At 36.5% G+C, this 19,319-nt stretch overlaps 1 protein-coding gene across 2 annotated transcripts in view; it reads right to left on the reverse strand.

Moving 5' to 3' along the window:
* fam49a (family with sequence similarity 49 member A) overlaps window positions 1-19,319 on the reverse strand; it is a 32,592-nt gene that overhangs the window by 3,882 nt on the left and 9,391 nt on the right. The window contains exons 2-8 of one of the 2 annotated variants that reach the window (XM_055149323.1): window positions 8,581-8,636; window positions 4,153-4,232; window positions 1,811-1,932; window positions 1,387-1,492; window positions 1,146-1,282; window positions 369-446; window positions 96-212 (exon numbers count right to left, since the gene is read on the reverse strand). In XM_055149323.1, coding sequence (XP_055005298.1) covers window positions 96-212; window positions 369-446; window positions 1,146-1,282; window positions 1,387-1,492; window positions 1,811-1,932; window positions 4,153-4,222 — 630 coding nt within the window. In that variant the 5' untranslated portion in view covers window positions 4,223-4,232; window positions 8,581-8,636. Of the gene's footprint in view, window positions 1-95; window positions 213-368; window positions 447-1,145; window positions 1,283-1,386; window positions 1,493-1,810; window positions 1,933-3,842; window positions 4,126-4,152; window positions 4,233-8,580; window positions 8,637-19,319 lie in introns of those variants that run through there. The other variant, XM_055149324.1, reaches the window with a different exon arrangement.

Consider the following 19,319-nt stretch of genomic DNA (forward strand, 5'->3'; position numbering starts at 1 on the left):
TTGTTCAAACAACATCAGACAGGTATCTGGTAAATGGTGCTCAGTGAATATTTTTTTTTCATTGAAACAGTATAATGGCCCTGCTCTGTACTCACTTCTGTGACAAAGTTGGTGGTAGCGGTGCTGAGTGTTTTGAGCATGGGTGTAGCCTCAGCGTAGAACAGAGACATCCGATTGGCCATCTCATTGTTCACTTCACTTTCAATGTCCAGCTGTCAACAGGAAGAAGTATTATGAACCGTATGATAACATAAGGCAATGTTTATATGTGTACAGTTAAATTGATAAAATCTAAGATTAAAAATCACAAAAAGCAAGGAAAATAACATTAAGAAATCCAAATATGGTGTCAAATACACAGTCCTTACATTCATGTTATTTATCCTGTTTCGACTGATGGTTCGTCTGTAGTAACTGAAGTCGTTCTGGATGGCAGGAATTCGCATCTGGAACACAGATGAATTTTTAAACCGTGTTACAGAGTAAATTTTCTAAAAGGTTTGTTCAAATCTTACTGTGTACACTTCAATAAATAAATGTTTACATACAGTTTATTTTTTGTAATTCCTGTTATGCTGTGCTAGTCCAGTAGGAGGCAGCAAAATACAGGATTAAAGTAAGTGCTTCCAGACAAATCAAGCTGTTAAAAGTGAGTGTTAACATTTACTAACATGTACAAAAATAAGGAGCCAATTAATACATGTTGAGACTTGACCCTATAAACCACAATAAAGAGACTTATTAGCAATAAAACCTTTAATTAACCAGGCACAGTGTTAGAGAACCAATTTACAAATAGGCTTATCGCAATAGCAAATTTTGAAGTGTGATGTATTGCTGAATAAATTCTAGACGATAAACGATAATAATAGATTTAAACCACAGATTTAAACCACAAAAACTCTTCTAAATCTACAATAGTTGTTTAATTAATTCAACATTTTACAGCTTAAATCTTATTATAGAGCCAAAAATAACATAAAAATTCCCCGTAATGCAAAGAAAATGTACATATGATAAATACTGATCCCAAAAATACTGTTCCAGCTTTTATAAAGAAAGATAATTTGATATAGTAATTATCATGATAGGCCTATTTACAAAGCAATCTTATTTTTAGAGGTGGTGCAAAATGTGCAGTTTACCTTGAGTTCATCAAATCTGAGCGTGAAGTGGAGGATCTCTGCGAACTGTTTGGCCAGAGCCTGCTCCTTCTCCAGGTGCTGCATGGGCGTGTACGGCGGACAGGTGAGGCAGGTCAGCAGGCTGTACAGCGCCTTCTCTGAACACGGAAAAAAAATACAAAATAAGTAAAAGGATGGTTCATGGTCTAGTTTATACTTCATGTAGATCGGTTCAGTATCTGTTAACCGTGGTCTGGTTTACCTAGTCGTACAGAGAAGCAGTAGAATGTCTTGAGTTTGATAACGAGTGGACACACGGAGTTCCAGGCCCGCTCCTGGTGCATGAGGTCATTGGGGTTTTGAATGGCCTGGACACAACACACAACTTAGACTCTTATTGAACAGCACAAGCACCTACATGTGAGCAGGCAGACAGAGATTGCTACAGCTAAAGCTATTTCTTAACAATGAAAGAGATAAGACACAAAGAGTGAAAGCAGAAGTTATAGCTTTAACTTAAATGGCTCGAAACAAATATGTCCTATCATAGCCACGCTTAAGCAGCCTAAGGGGCAATCGTCAATTACAAAAAAGAAATCTGTGATAACAACAGATCATACATTTTATACCATATCGCCTTGCTTCAATTATATTTTGTATCATAACTTTAGATCAGTTTTCCTTACATCTCTGATCTCCTGTCCTGCTCCTTTATACGACTGCAGCCCCGACAGGATGCTCTCAGACTCCTGCAGCACCGAGTCTACCTGGTCCCACACCTCACGCTCTGCATCTGTCGGCTGGGCATCTGACACAAACAGAAAAACACATATTAGCAGTCATGACTATAAATATCTTTATTGTTTAAATAGGGAAATAAAATAAAAATCTAACCAACAATACATGAAATTTGGTGTATACCGTAATTAATTCTCTTAACTTGTCTCCTTAAATCTCATAAATTCCTCCATGTCTACAGAAGTGAGATTACAGTGTTTTCCACTGACATAAATTGGGACATACTACTAATAGCTTTTGCTACTTGTTATCATAAAAGTAATAATAGAAAAACAGCAAATGTATAATTGTGCTAAAGGTGCACTTCGCAACTTTTCTGGTGGAGGGTACGCTACCGGCTTGTCTCTATGGAGATGTTATTGATTTGCCTGGAATATTCCATGGCAAGACTTTAACCATATTCATCTAGCATTTATTCATTACAAGTGTTTCTATTGCTCAAAAATACAATAATTCCTTCTGTGAATAGGGGAGACTCTCCACAGATCTGAACTGTAATGTAGCGTAGTGCTGTAACCTGCTTGTCTTTCTCATGATAGGTAGGTTTAATCTGTACTGTGGAACATTTAAGACAAAGAAAAAACATTTCCATCAGGTTGCGGACTCTCCACTAGAAATATTACGCAGTGCACCTTTAAACTGTATAATAAACTAATTAATACAGAGGAAAAGAAAGGTAAAACTGATGTCTCAATAGCTTTAGCAGACATCTACTGGAAGCATTGAGGATGGAATTGTAGACCTAAAGCAGAGGAGTTCAAGAGGCAAGTTTTGAGAATCGCTGCACCCATTGTAATGAGAACAGCTGAAATGCCATTCTGGAGGTGGGCTGTGTTTTTCTACTGACAGAACGAAATGTGATTCAACACATGGTTTCTAATTCCAGAATGAACAACTGTACAAGCACAATTTTTAACATTTTTGTATTCACTATAACCATATTAAACATTTTCAAACATTTTAGGAAACATATACACACACAGCTCAGATTCCAAAGGTCATGCAAGAGGCTAAGATCAAGGGTCAACTCCATTTTTTATAAATTTGGCATCGCCCAAATCAAGTTACAAAAATCAATCACAAACTATAATAGCAGGCTTCACAGCAGCCAATAGCCATTAAAGAGAAGAAGGAGCACTATTGAACTGCAGAATGGGCTGAACCCTTGACCGGTGCCAAACAGAGGAATGGAGGAAAAACAGGCTGCGTTCAGGAGCTACAAATTGATGATTGAGGACAGCTATGGGGCAATTATTGATGTTTACGTGGGGCAAAGGCATAGTTTTTACAAAAATATTCAAATAATTCAGCAGATAATTTTTGCAAGGAGTTAGAAGAGCGCAGAATAAAAACTGTTTTGAGCCTGGGTTTGGTTAATTGATGTTATGGTCCTATTCCTTTGTAATGTTAATTGTATGATGAATATTTATATTGTAATTTTAAAGTTTTTCTTATTCTGTAAAGAACTCTGAATTGCTTTGTGTACAATCTGTGCTATCTTGCCTTGCCTTCGATGTCTGTTCACGCTCTAATGCCTCTGTAATTGAATATTGTCAATGGGGCTATGAGGATTATAGGGCTTTTATGCTTTTACTGACCAAGGATCAGCTGTAGGCCTACAGATTTAAATGATCAATGCAGATCAATGAGAATTAGAAATGACTGAAAATTTGATTAACTGCACAGCCCTACTATCACATTTTTTGGAAGCTATTATTATCAGATTTGCCATTGAATTCTAAACAAATTTCTGCTGACAGTACCTTTTTTCCCCAATTTTAATGACTAATAATCTTTGTAGTAATTGCACAGATACTGAGCTGAAAACAGATCGAGAGACATTTGCTTTTTGTGTCTCTTTATTATGACATTACATGAACGCAGCCTGTAGCAGATTCAGAAGCAGAAAGCAGTGCTCACGTTCAAAATCAAGGAAAAAGTTTGGCCCCTGATCGAGCTCGGTGCAAGTGAGCACTTTTAACAGGTTCCCCATTTGGACTCTGGAAAAGAAGAAAAAAAGAAGGAAGCAAAAGGAGGAAAAGAAAGATAGAAAGAAAAGGGGAAAAGGTTTAAAAAGTGAACACACAAAGCAGAGAAACAGGTGTTGTAGAAACAGTACAAACAGGTTTAAAGAAGTGTGCAAAGTGTCATTCAAAGCACCATAGACCAGCTGAGAGAAGAAAGAGTGACGAACGGCGGCCATCGTGGAACTGTACTTTGCTAAACTTACTTTCGAAGTCCAGGAAAAAGTGTGGATAGTTCTCTATTTCTCTTGTTAGGACTTTTAGCAGGTTACCCATTCCAGCAAACCTGATGGTCAGAATACACTGGTCACACACAAGACACAAATGCAAACAAATCTCTACACAGTCATGTCTAAGACAACCAATATCTAATGTAAACTCACTATGTGTAATATAAAATGATTAGATCCTCATCGTGGATAATCTGCAGACTAGGGTGTAACGATATCCAAGTCTCACAATACAATATCGTCACGATACGATATTTATTGTGGGAAAGCTCACGATATGGAGGGGAGGCTCATGATATTACAATATTATACATAATAAAGACTGACATTATAAAATGCTTTGACCAGTCATTTGGTACAAAATCTATTGTCATATTCTTGGGATGTAACAATATCCAAATCTCTCAGTACAATATTATCACGAAATGCATCTCACGGTACGATATTACAATATTTTGAAGAGGCTAATAATTAAAGATGGGGCACTTTTTTGCTTTTAAAATACCTTGACAAGATTTTGGTGTGAATTATTCCCATCATAAAGCCAACAATAAAAAAAAAAACATATTTCTTCATGTCTGCACTGAAATGAATCATGGGATATGTAGTTCTCTATGTTTATAAGCCGTTGCTACTATAAAACCATGCATTTAAGCAAAGAAACTTGTAATTCAATATATTGTGACAGCCCATGATATTATTGTGAGACTTTTGACGATACAATATCATGATATATCGGTTATTATTACATCCCTACTGCAGACTGCAACCTGTCTATACCTGGCTGCCATTCATTACATTATATGGGTAACGACAAAGTTTTTTTTTTTTTTTTTTTAATTATACACAGATACAAATAAAAAATAAAAAAACTCTATAATTGAATAGTTATAATACTGCAGTTTAATGCTGAAATTATCAATTGTCTATTAAAATGAATTTAGTGCATTTAGTATCAAGCCTTTTCTGAAGTCAGTTTCATATAAAAAGATTAGATGAAATATTTTTGACTATATAGTGTCTACTACTTCAACTAACTACCTGCCACTACTATTTATTGATATTTGACAAAAACTTAATATTAGCTTGAAATACCAGCTCTCATACATTAAAACTCTTCAAAGACCACATGAACAATATGGTCTCCTCCTTTCTATCTCTCTCTTTCTCTCTTTCGCACTCTCTCTCAGTTGTAACTTTCTTGCCTTGAGTCCAGTTGGAGCCACACAAAGCGTCTCTGTCCTCTGTGTGCACATGATCCTCACACATTATGCACTGCCTCCAGTCACACACCACAGCCCATTTCCAACACACACTCTTCACTTTCAGCTAATATCTCTGCTCCACAACAGCCTCGTGTACTGTCCACGTATGTAGGAGTAAATGCAGTAATGGCATTCCACTGTGATCTCCCAGCGTGTCGGACACAGGTTTAACCACAAGGTGGAGCTGATAAACTTGCAGATTTGAAGAGGTAGGTTATGTGTATTATTGTCAAACCAAGCATCTTCATGTATGTGACATAAAGGTGAGATGAAACATGTCATTTAAATATACTTTCATCCCAATATCTAAACTAATCTAAAGGTCCTATATTATGCAACATGAATGTGAGCTTTAAGCCATGTTAGAACGTAGTTACCTCATTAGAAACATACCTGGAGTTGTGTTTTGTTTCATTCACACATGTTTAGAGATGGAGACAGGCTAGAATAAAGGAATACTCAAAGCTCAAGATGCTCACCTTGGGATGTCATGTAGTAGTAGTAGTTTTCAAGTTAACAGCTACATTTTGACCGTTTGTTCAGTAGAGATTGGCAATTTGAGGGCTGAAATTATCGAGATGGATCTACGGAAGGTGTATGGAGTTTAAAAACACAGGTGAGCATTTCCTGTTTGACCAAAGAATTCAGCGTAAATATGCAGAGTTTGTGTGTTAAACATGTGAAAGAAACAGAACACAACTCCAGGTATGTTTTTGATGAGGAAACAACATTTTAACAGATCAGAAAGTAGCGTAATGTGGGCCCTTTAATAGGATGTTACCAAATTCGCCAAGGTTAAACAGCCATGAGGATTTTCATGTAATTATTATTTCCAAAGAGACATCTATATCAACAATGTAAATGTGTCCGAGTTACCTGATTGTATTCACCGATAAATTAGCTCCAATTAACAATCACAAAAATATATAATTATTTTCATAACCACTACAGTTTCTCTATAACCAGTTACAAGTTTATTTCAGTCAACTGACAAAAACAATATTAAACAGGCTAAATTATAGAGAAGAGTAAGCAGATTGCACACGGAATGAGTTCCCCCGGTATCTCTGGTTATTATGAAAAACATGGTTATTATGACGACACGCGGAGCTGATTTAAAGTGTGTACTCTGTGGTCCATTTAATTCACAAAGTCATGTAAGGACAGAGGCTGGCACACTGCTGCTTACTTTAAATGTTCTATGTACATCAGACTGCTACATAAACAGTAATTTAGAAGAGGACTGGGGTATAAATATATAAAAGAGAATTGCGATCTGATCCCTGTATGCTATTATGGTGAAATCGTCATAATGTGACTCAGTGCGTCTCTGTTAAAAGCAGATCTATGCTCACAGAGACTTTTCCCAACTATTTTTAAGTGACAGGTGAATGTGACCAATGAGAGTGACGTGTGAACTCTTACAAGAAGCACATAGCTTTGATAACCTCTTAAAAGTTTGCGTGAATTGTAATAAAATGTTTTGGCATATTGTTCAGTCCACCCCTATTTCGAATTTTACATCATCTTTCATAAAGCTAGATTTTGTGCACTTTGAAATATGCTGTATTATTTATGCTGTATTATTTATACTTTTTATACTTTTTTCTTAAATGAGAAAATGTACATCACAGACTTTGGCCTGTTTAAATCCATCCTCAAAACTTATCTATTCAGACTGACTTTCAACACTCAGTAATGCTAAATCTGACACTTTGTTATTGAAAAAGCACTTTGGTCACCTTGTCTGTTGTAAAGGGCTCTACAAAAAAAGATCGACCGACTGAAACATAATTCATGGTTTGGTTTCTATTGTGGCATTGCACCCTCTAATAACTTCCAACACATCCAACAAGGCATTAATTTGATAAAAATTCCCATAGCAGTTATCTAAAAAGGAATCTGAATTGTAGCCACGCCACCCATTGACTCAACAACAAGCCTCGGTCTGGCCTCATTCATTCTGATGTAATCCTGTTCATCTTGTGAGCTCAGAATAGAGTCACAAACAAAAGTGACACTGCCACATGTTATTTCAGTGCTGGCTCCGCTCAAATCTCCCTGGCACATGTCCCATCACCATCAAACGTCAAATGCCAGACTCAGAGACATGACAACCAAAAGAACAAACAAAATGTACACACTTTCTCTTTCACTACAGCTCCTCCCCACATGACTGGACTAAGAACTTTATATTGTAAAGTGTATAAGTGGTTTCAAAGGGCAATAATGCTGGAACTGACAGAAGCACGATAATCATTTACTTTCACTTTGCATTTAAAAGACTAGGGGGTAGTAATTAATAGAATTCTTAATATTATACGGATGGGTGATTAGAGGGCACTTTAAAAATCAAGGTTTGAGTTTCTATATTCAAAAAATGTAATCATATATTGACCATAGACTGTATAAACAAGTGGACTAACGGACCCATAGCGTCAAATGCTATGGGTGTCAAGTGAATGATGAAATAATGCCACTCAAATGAAGTTTGCTAGTGGTTACAGGGGTGAATTTGAAGTCAGGTCCACATTTGGAATAGGACTAAGAATTATTTATGGATAAAATAGCAAAATAAAAAACACCATGTAGAGCAGGTTAATGCAAACATTTTAAAGATCAAAATGACGAGGCACACTGCAGTTAAAGAGAGAGAGAGAGACAAATTTTAATGTAAAGTCAATTGGATGGAGCCAGAAGCGTGCCCATGCTCACTTCCTATTTGAAACAAAGGCATGACAGTTTTGACTAATCATTATCCAATCCACTTTTTTCCCCCATTTTATTATGTAATTGGTTGAAGATCTTTTGTCAAATGTGAGTTGCTCAAAGTTCATGTAAACTTCACCTGTTGCTGCACTATAATCATCTGCTTATCTAAATCATTAAACAAGAAAACACATAGCCAGGAGTGATCCATTCATTTGTAATCGTTTATCCTGATATTTGCTTAACAATCACCTCCCGCTGCTACTACACACGGCAGCTCTTTGTTGTCTGTGCCAGAACAAGCAGAGAGTGAGAGGGAGAGTTTCCTGCTCTGACACGCGTGTGGACTGATCCCGTGTAATGGTCCAAACACAAAGATCTTTGCTGCGTCAGAGGCTCACTAAGGCATGACCTGACACGCTGCACGTACCTTCTGTGGAGGACCAACTGGAGCTGCTGTCTAGATCATTCGCTTGGTCTTGGTCTCTGCAAAAAGAAAACAAGGCAGTGGTTAATGAGTGAATTTTAGGGTTTTAACCACTTCTAAAAAATAAAGGTGCACTGTGTAGCTTTTCTGTTGGAAGGTCCGTCAAATGCTTTGCTCAGTGGAGATGTTACTGTTTTGTCTGCAATGTTTCACAGTATGATATTAAGCCTTTCTGTCTTCATGGAGACCAAACCAGACCAAGTTACTGATCAGTTCTGTGGAGAGGCAACCCAGCTCACAGTCAGAATGCCTTTTTTAGGCATTTTTGGGCTATAAAACAAGATGGAATTTAAAAAATGTGAGGTAGAGCTGTTTAATGTTATACTGTGGAACATTCCAGGCAGAGCAATGACATATCCATATAAAACAAGCAGGTGACAGACCCCCAACCAAAAAGAGTATTGGCATAAGGATAGTCCAATAATGCACTTTTTCAGTCAAAACCAATATTTGCTGATACTAATATAAAACAATTTAAAGTCTATAGCAAGGTCCACAAATTGATTTGAAGTTGTAGTACAGTTCACAAATTAACTATACCTTTTTATAAAATAATTACAGATGTATTTCCCTGGGACATAAAGTAATTTGTAGCAAGACTGCGTAAACATACAACCACCCCTTAAGCTAAATTCATTTGCTCTTCCATTTGTTTAAATAGACACATTACATGCACAGAGCACAAACTGGGAATGACAAAGCGACTGGGCCGCTGTAGAAAAAATATCAGTGTACTAAACTGTCAATATTGGATTGGAATTTTAGCACCAGTGTTTAGCCCAGGTTAACTGCTGAGGTAACTGAAATCAGTATTAAACCAGGACTATGCAGTACGCACTCTATGTACAATCATTCAACTCAAGATGGGAGTTGGAAAATACTCCAAAAGATTGGATTATAACATGATTTAAAAGTTAAAATAAAAGTTTAAAATTACACACATGATTGAGTTATATAATTGGAAGGAATGAAAAGAAAAAAAAAAAGCTGCCAATTTGAGCAGATAAAAAGATGAGAAGTGAAAAGTGTCAGTTCCTGATCAACACCATCTACATTTGGCACTGTCTGACCCATTGAGGAGAAAGATGGGCTGAGCGTATGTCAAACAAAGTCTAATGTTTCACACACAGCACGTCTAGTGTCCCAGTGGGGCCACCATCCAACACTCAAAAGTCCCCCTCCCATCCTGAAATATAGCCTCAGGGAATGAAGAGGGACAGAGGGACAGACGGACAGACGGACCAACCGTAACAGATGGACACTTTGTACAACTGTAAGTCCCCAAGGCTAATGTGGTGATTAAATGTACCGATGCCACTATCAATAATAAGTACCTCTATCACTGAACCTCTGTAGTACTTAGATCGAAGTGGCTCAAAATTTCAGAGTCTCACAGCAAAAAAGTTCCAGGTTAGTTTTCCAGATATGGGGTCTCTGTGTGTGAACTCTTCGTACAAGTGTGATTGCCCACTGCTGATGATATATAAAGCCACAGTATGTAACCTTTTAACCAAACAAATAGACAGCTTTTTTTCACTTTGGTTGTTTTTATTGCACTGAAACACATGTGTCCTTGCTGTCAGCGGGCTTGCAACTCCACAAACCTGACTCTCATTTGGCCTGGAGGAGGGGGGTCTCCTTCTGGTTGTTGCATGGAAACATGGAAATGTTGTTCCTATGGCTATAATATGGAGAATAGAGAATGTTCCCAAGAATGGGTTTAACTTTCTATTTCCAAGGACTCATACAGGTGACGTGCACCCTCCAGAAAGTTACATACTGTACCTAAGTTAACAATATTCGGGTATGAACTAGAAAATACAACTAAAAACTGACCATACGAGCCTTTTCTAAATATAACATTTTTTCAACGCTTAACAGCTTTGTGGATGTGCTAGACAGACAGATGTCCCCAGTCTGTCAACTCAGCTTAATTATACCAGGAAACTGGCAGCTCAAATTCAGTCGTGTTTTACATACAACCTTGAACTAGCCAAATGTTAAAAAGGCACTGTACCTAATTTTTACAGTCTTAAAAAAGTGGGGGGGAAACTCCAGTTCATTTTAAAAGGTTTACAGTGGTCCATATGTATTTCTCACATACTTTATGCATTCCAAGAATCCTAATTATACTACGTTTATACTAAATCCTAAATATACTAATTATTCACCATGATGAGTTTATAAATGGTTTTCAAACATTTCAGAGGCCAGGGCAGAGTTTTACCATCTTGGTAAGGCAAAAAACAGCTAACATGCTAACTGTGCACTTCATGATTATCGGACAATAAAAGGCTTTATATTTAAAAGCAGACAGCAAACAGCAGACTTATTTTGACCTCAAGAGCTGCTAATACAACACATATTTAGTGGCAAAAGACAAAATTTGCACAAATACAGGCCCTTTAACAATCCAAAGCGACAATATGTTTAATATAAATTCCAGACATACAGTAAGCACAGATAAGAGTAATAAATGCGTCCCTCTCACAGCAGGTGGTGGAGCCAGGCAGAGACAGGGATGGCTGCACACAGCTCCAAAACAAACATGTTTTTTCAGGAAACATTGATTTGAGGTGGAATTTTCCAATGACCCCTTCAGAATAATGGACTTATAAAAATATGGGCCCATAGTGAGTCATTAAAAAGACGATGGTGGCTCAGTGTTCATGCTTATCTAAGCAACAAATTTTCAACACAAATGAAGTGAACAGAAGACTCAACATAGTAACACTCGGCAGTATTACACTAGACTAGAGAACAGTAAAACAAAGAAACAAGAAAAAACATTTACAACAAGGCAGGTCCAGAATGATATCTATCTGTACGTTTTATACAGATTTTTATCAGTCTGGTCCCCACTCCCTCTGCTGTATCTCAATCCAGTCAAACGTGCTCATGCAATCAGATTTGTTTTTTCTTTGTTGGATGTGAAACGAAGGAGCTCATTGGTCATCTATCATTTACAAACAAAAAAAATGTCATGTCAGATTTTTCCTTTATTTTTTCTGATATGGACAGACCACCTGTCAATCACGCCCATCTGAAAATGTAGTTATGTATGTATATTCTGGATCCCAGGTTGCCATAATATCCTCAAATAGTCATCTGGGCAAATCATGACAAATGAGAATACAAAAAAGAAAAAAAAAAGAAAAGATTTGTTGTCATTTTCTCAAAGCCTAAATGAAAACTATAAGATCTTTTAGTTTTTATCTCTGGCTCCAGCTAAATGCAGCACTGAAGCCTGTGACGCACTAACAGCCCAAGTTATTCCATAAAGCAATCAAGATACTGTTTTATGTACCACTGAACTGAAACAACTGAAATTTACATTGATAAACTTAATCATCCCTCAAGACTAACACATAAGTTTTAATAATAATTATGTATCTGAAAGTAAACATATAAAGTTAAGTATGTGGTCAGGACAGTGCTGACAGTTGTACCAGGGAAAGCACATGTCAAAGGGGGAATTCAAGAGGTGAAAAAGGAAAGACTTGGACCTCACTTTTGCTTTTCATTGAAAATGAAAACCCCCAAAATCTTTCATCTTCATATGTAAAAGTGCTCTTCACATAGAATAGCAAAGGAATCCCCTCAAGCTGGTCTTTTCCACTTACGAAAATGGACTCTAAACATTCCACGATGGTCGGCCATGTTGCAGTCTTCACATTGAAACTGAAATGCCTCAAGAGAATGGACTAAAAGAAAATTACAGCAACAACTTAAAACCATAACTGTGAACTGTAAAAAACACAACTTTGAAGTGTTTTTGATCATGCCATCATGAGTCCAAACCAGTGGTGTGAGTCCTGAGTTTAGACAGTAGTACAAAGAACTCCATTACCCACAGTTCCCTGGGCTAAATGGAGCAGAACAGAGAACATTCTTATCTGGCCCTCATATCTGTGGTGTTTTAACAGAATAAGGGCCTCTTTAAGATCTGAGCTAAGTGAGCACGCTTTACTGCTCAGATAATCATTAAGCACTATGCTAATCAAAGATAGTTTGTTTAGAACACAACAAATGTTCTAGTTTAAATTCGAGCTAACATAGGCTACATTTATATGATGACAGTCAGAAGACGCAAAAGTGGTGACGCATCTTCACTTTTTATTCTGCGTTTAGATGAGTGTTTTCGGAAGGAAATCTGCATGCATACGGTGATGCAAAAGTGTGTGGAATTCGATTGGATATGCATGCCGTTTGTTTCTGTGTACTGTATGTATGTGACGTAAACGTGTATGTGACATGAGCAGAACTGACCAGAGTTTGGCGTCTTGGGCGGAGCGTATTCAGGTTTTCCACTATGAAGGGTGGTTTCAGAGTTTTGTGTTTTTAAGCCCCAAAAACAGCATCACTGTCTAAACGAAAGGCACTTCCGATCAAATATTTTGTCGTTTTTACCCTCAAACTTTCTCATGTAAACAGGCCCTTAGAGAAACTTTATTGATCCACAAGGGAACTTATTTGGACACAGTAGCTCACACATCACCATATAATAAATAACAAAGAGCAAAATAGTAATAAATTCAAAATAAGTAGCAAAAATAACAAGAGACTGGTGTCAAATAAGACATAATTATATAAATGTATATGTAAAAGCAAAAGAAAAAGTATAGAAATATAGTAATACAAATATATCTCATCTATATACTAGAGGTCTTAAAGAGAAACAGTGTAAAGATGAAATAGTGCTTGACATAATACCTACACCACAGCCAACCAGAATCAAAGCAGGACTAAAACAAACGAATAAACCTTTATAATGTTCTAATAACTTTCATAAGAAAATATTCTAAATGAAGTCACACCAATCTGTGACACAGAGGAAACCAAATTTCAACCACCCAAAGCGAAGTACTAATTTTACACACACTTTCAAAACATAAATAGGAAACCAGAATGTTTATTATTGACCTGTTTGTGGTTGTATGGGTATCAGCTTCCTGTTACATGGTGCCATTTTGAAGACAGTTGAGTTAACCATTCAAAATACATGTTTTTTGTTTTGAATTGTTATGGGAACAGTGCTAACTTTTCATCATTCTGAAAGCAATGGATACACACTATATACAAACTCTGGGCATCTCTGTTATTGAATAAGGAGTCATACAAAAGAGAAAATGCAGGGCACTGCAAGTAAAGGGAAAAAAAATTCAATCTTATCACCAAAAATGTGGCACTCATTAATTTTGAAGCACGATATATTGCTACAGACAAATAACACAAAAAAATTATAATACTAAAACTACTTTTTGCCACTGACACAATAAAAAATAAAGTCGGATGTCCCAGTAAACATTTTTTTTAAAATACAGTATTATTAAAAAGCCTGAGCTACAACAAATAAATAGCAGAATGATCAAATAAGTAGTTCTAGAAGTTCACTTTTTCATCCATCTACAGCTCAGATCTTATTATATTATATAAGCAATAACCCACTCCTAACTTTTGGAAAACAATATACACAAGATAAATATTGAGCCTGAAAATCTATTGTTCCAGCTATAATTTCTTGAACGATAATTTGATATGGTAATTATTGGGACAGGGCTACTTCCTCTAATAACCTCTAATAACAAAAACAGCACCAGGAGACGCACATTGTAATCGCGTGACATCTGTTGAGGTCCACAGACATCCAGGATTGAACCTGTAAATCAATTATTTACATGAACGAGCACCATCTCTCCCTGTGTTGAGACAGTGCCATTCCAGCAGCTCCATGTCACGCAGAGGGGAGCAGGAGTTCACATGGGACTTCAAGAAACACACAGGGACACACACTCATCTGGAGGTAGGAGAATGGGAGGGTCAAGAGGATTAACCAAACAAAAAAGGAAATAACAGACAAATAACTGAGGAGGAGAAGTTTTTTGTTTATGAACTTTTTGTTGCCATGGTATTTTAATTTGTACATGTGCCATGATGTCGTCAAGATCCACAGAATCTAGATAATTTTTCATTAATAACGGAAACTTAGAAGATTTATGTTTTAGTTTTATAGAGATTTATGTGGATTTTTTACTCTTTTTAAGGATTCTCTTGGGATAAAATAAACAAAAACTGGGTCTGGTAGACTATAGGTGATGTTAAACTACTCTGACCACCAATTAATCATCATGCTAACAAACTCTGAGAAGTGTTTTGTAAAGGACACAACGACAGTATCCACTGATCTCTCCCATTGGTGGATAATGCAATAATAAAATTTTGTTAATTCAATTATAAGTAAATTATTTCTTCCACAATAATCCACTACACTATAATATATCATAGTTGTCATGATGCTAAAATGTCCAAACTTGGCTGGGTATCATAAAGACGTTGCCGATACAATACATACCTCCATACACAGGCCACGATTCGATACATATCTTAAGATACAGTGCAGTTTTGGTTCGATACAATATATTTCAAATCGATTCGATACAGTTAATTTAAAAATAAAGGCTAAATTATGGCTGTGATACTAAAAGTCTTTGTTAAACCACTTCTTCAGCAAAGTTCATATGAAACACAAACATTTTAATCATCAAAACAGTGAAAATGTCAAATGTGTCACATTAAGGAGTTTCCTTCCACTAAACATAGAACAAAACTGTAGTACTTTAACAAAATAATTTAGTAAAATATATAAAAAATTATCTTGGCGATATATCGATACAGCAGCCCACAATATTGATACTGTATCATCACATTAAACTATATGATATATTAATATTTCGATATTTTTGCACACTCCTACAAAGTAATAGGCTTGATGTTCATACCGATTTAAAATACTCTTTATAGACAATAGACACAAATCAAAAAATACAGTTTATTTATGTTACCGTGTGGTTTTATATTAGCTCTGATAGTGCTCAAGACCATTACAAAACTGTCCAGGAAAGATGGTGTTTTGATTCTTACTTAAACTAGAACTGAAACTACTCAGTTAAGTAATTTTGATAGTTTTGTCAACCCTATGACACAGTGACATTTCAGTGATCACTAGATTTGAAGTTGAAGTCAATGCACATGTTAAAAGTCAGAATGCGGAGTGCAAATAGAGACGAGACAGTGCCTAAGGTTCACAGTGGGGTTAAGCTTCGGAGGGGGTTCAATGGGCTGGAATAATGGAGTGATGAGGAGCGATAAGAAGTGATGTGGAGTGATGTGGAGCGATGAGGAGCAACGAGGAGCGATGAAAACATGTCTGAGCATCTTACTCTGCCTAGCAACAGCTGAATGCATTCATAACAGTCCAGCAAGCACCCAGCACAGTCTATAGAGGGGGGCTGGGGACAAACTGAGCATTAAGATTCAAATTATACATCAGTTAAAATAATCCCCAGAATATCTGATCTGACCTTATTTTTATTGCACGCCTGATTTGCTTAAAGTTGCACAAAGAAAAAAAAGAAGAGGGAACTGAAACTACTTACAGTAATATAGGTGTGCTTGTGGTATACATTATTAGATACATAGACTTTTTATTACAACGAGGGTGTGTGCCAACTAAAAGACAAATTTAAAGGTGCATTGTGTAATTTTTCAGGTGGAGGCCCTGTCAAATGCTTTTCTCCATGGAGATGTTATTGCTTTGTCTCAAATGTTTCACAGTATCGTACTTAAGCCTTTCTACCTTCATGGAAACCAATTCAGACCAAGTTACAGGTCAGATCTGTGGAAAGGCAACCCTGTTCACAGTCAGAAGGCCTGTTTTTCAGGGTTCAAGGTAATTTTGAGCTATAAAACCACCAGTAATTGAATAAATGTAAGGTAGAGTTGTTTAATGTCATACTGTGGAACATTCCAGGCAGAGCAATGACACAGCCATAGAAACAAGCAGGTGATGGACCCCCCAAGCAAAAAGTTACATAGTGCACCTTTAAGTGGTGAAAAATATACCTTTTTGAAATTTGAAATTTGAAACAGAAAAATTTTCAAAATTCATACTTAAATTTCACTTGCACTGACACAGGAAATCCATTCTGAGTAGATCAAAAACAAACATGTGGGAACCCAGAGTAGTTCCTTTTGTGTAGTACAACACTGTGAGAATAGTGACAACTGAACTTCCTGTCTGCAACTGACATGACATTTTTGGACACACTCTCTCACCAAATACCAACTATCTAGATATAGTTGACAAAAAATAGACAATGGAAAAATATGTGAATTCTCTGAATTTTCTATTCAGCATGTTAATCTAGTGCTGATTTAGGCAAATCTAAATTCATCAATGTGGGAATCAGCTAAATGAATGCACATTTAAAGGCGCACTGTATAACTTTTCTTAAATTTTGCCCTTAATATTCTGCAGTATAGCATTAAAAGTAAAGATACATTTCCCATTCATTTAATTACTTTTCTTTTAATGCTCAAGAATATCTTTCTGTTGTGGACTGCACATATATGACCTGTGACTTGGCCAGAGGAAGTCACCAATGTGGAGATATTTAAGCTTAATGCCATACACTGGAATATTCTGTAGCATCTGTATGGAGACAAGCAGGTGGCACTATCCTCTACCAAAAAGGTTATGAAGTGCACCTTAAACATTACATTAAAACAACAGGAATGTCAAAGAGTAGTAATAGATGAATAACAATTTATTCATTAAATTATTTATTTGTTTATTACTGAATTTATATAAAGTATTATTTAGACATTTAGAGGCCACAGATGGAGAAAATTCAAGCCTTCACATTACAGGAAATGCTGACACACACAAAACTTGGCAAACCTGATCCACCATTTGTGGAATCTACTTCCTGTTCCTCTTTTTCTAAATGTAGCAAGTTGCCTCTGGGGTTATATCTGATGTCTGATTTTCAAAAACTCATCAGAAGTCATCACATAGAGAAACACAGGTTAGAGCACTACGCTATATTACAATTCAGATCTGTGGAGAGTTGTCCATATTCACAGAAATAATTATTGTATTTTTGAGCAAAAGAAACACCTTTAATGAATAAATGCTAGATGGATATGTTTAATGTCATATTATGGAACATCACGGGCAAAGCAGTAACATCTCCATGGTGACAAACAGAGGCAGACTCCCAGAATGTCAGAAGAATTCAACCCAATTAGACTCAAAACATTTCATACTTAAAAATGTGTGCAGTAACTTGGAAGCTGATCAAACAGAAAAGTATGTATTTGGGTTTCCTGCAAAAAATTCTGCCAAAGACCAAATTAAATAATCATTATAAACCCAGTGTGGCATGGTTAAACTCAGTAGGAGGAGAGGAACTTGCAGCCAATTGCTTTGACATTTTGGCGGAGCATCATTGCATGTTTTTGGCATTAAATCAGATGACAGAATTTGGTGCTGACAGTAAAGCTTAGCACTGCAAGTTTAGTAACTTAGGGCTGTCACACTGGAAAACAAAAACTCCTATCTCGGCTAAGCTAGAATACACCTTGGGGAACTACTAAAGGCATCAATAACAAAAGACATTAATGAGTTTTGACATCTGTCACCTCAACCAGCAAATTCCAAAACTTCTAAGGGTACTCTTTATTATTATCATTATTATTATTATGCTTGTCCTGCAACGCTGACGTAAAAGCACATCACATATTAATTATAGGATATAAGATAGAACATGGGTGTCATTGGCATGTGGTTTGGTAGCGTGAATAAGAGACAACCTCCCAAAGAGTTTCGTCAGTTATAGATAAGAGTTTGAAAGTTGTTGTGTTTCCCACTAATACAAGAGACTATGGTGGTGTCTAAAATTCTCCCCCATAGCACTAAAGACAACTTGGACAACAAAGACATAACAAAATTAGACTTTATTGCTCATTGTATAATTTAATAAACTTGTAAAAGACTACAATGGTCAAAAATAACTGCTTACAGATTAAATATAGGCAGTAAGTGACATTTATACTGTACTTATATCAGTCAAATTGGAATCACTAATGGAATACTTTTCTAAGTTCTAGAAAGAAAATCTAGTTGTACCTTTACAAACATGAAATTCAGATTCTTGGATTGGTTTATCAGTTCATATTTGAGTCTTTCCTATTCCAGTCAAAAGTCAGTGCTACTGGAGTTGTTTACAATGTGTGAGCTGAAAAAATGTGTGCAGTTCTACAAAATATGTACAAAAAAGGGTAACTTTTAAGGGTATGATTATCTGGACACTGTTTTTGAAATCAAAATGTTTCTGCTCCCATCCAGAAACCATTTTAAATTTCAATGGTATGATTAAGTTGTAATATATTATAGTAGATTATGAGCCTTTATGCCAATACTACTAAATTAGACCAATAGAGGACATTTTAATTGTTCAAATTACTAAAACAACTGTATAACATAAACAGAACAAGCATGTAGTAGTTTAAAGCAATAGTGCAGTAAAAAATGTTCTTCAAAAGTATATTTATTGTAGTTTATGAGGTATGAGAGATTTCTAGCTCAAAATTGTGGTATGTAAAAGCAATATTAACCTTGGCTTTTTGCATCCATATTTACCACAGTGCTGTTTTGACTGGCCAGAAAAATAGGCCTTCAAAGTGGGTTAGGGGAGCTGCATGCCCCTGAGGCAGCCATCGCTGGAGTGGATGTGACAGTGAGGCGTGGAGGGGTGGAGGGGTGGAGGGGCAGGGAGGGAGGAGGGGAGAGGAGGGGGTGTTCTGGCTGAGTTTTGCCCTAATATGGGCAGGGGCCTGGG

This window comes from Boleophthalmus pectinirostris, unplaced genomic scaffold (genome assembly GCF_026225935.1).
Source record: "Boleophthalmus pectinirostris isolate CB_2022bp ecotype Guang Dong unplaced genomic scaffold, ASM2622593v1 HiC_scaffold_13, whole genome shotgun sequence".
NCBI lineage: Eukaryota > Metazoa > Chordata > Actinopteri > Gobiiformes > Gobiidae > Boleophthalmus > Boleophthalmus pectinirostris.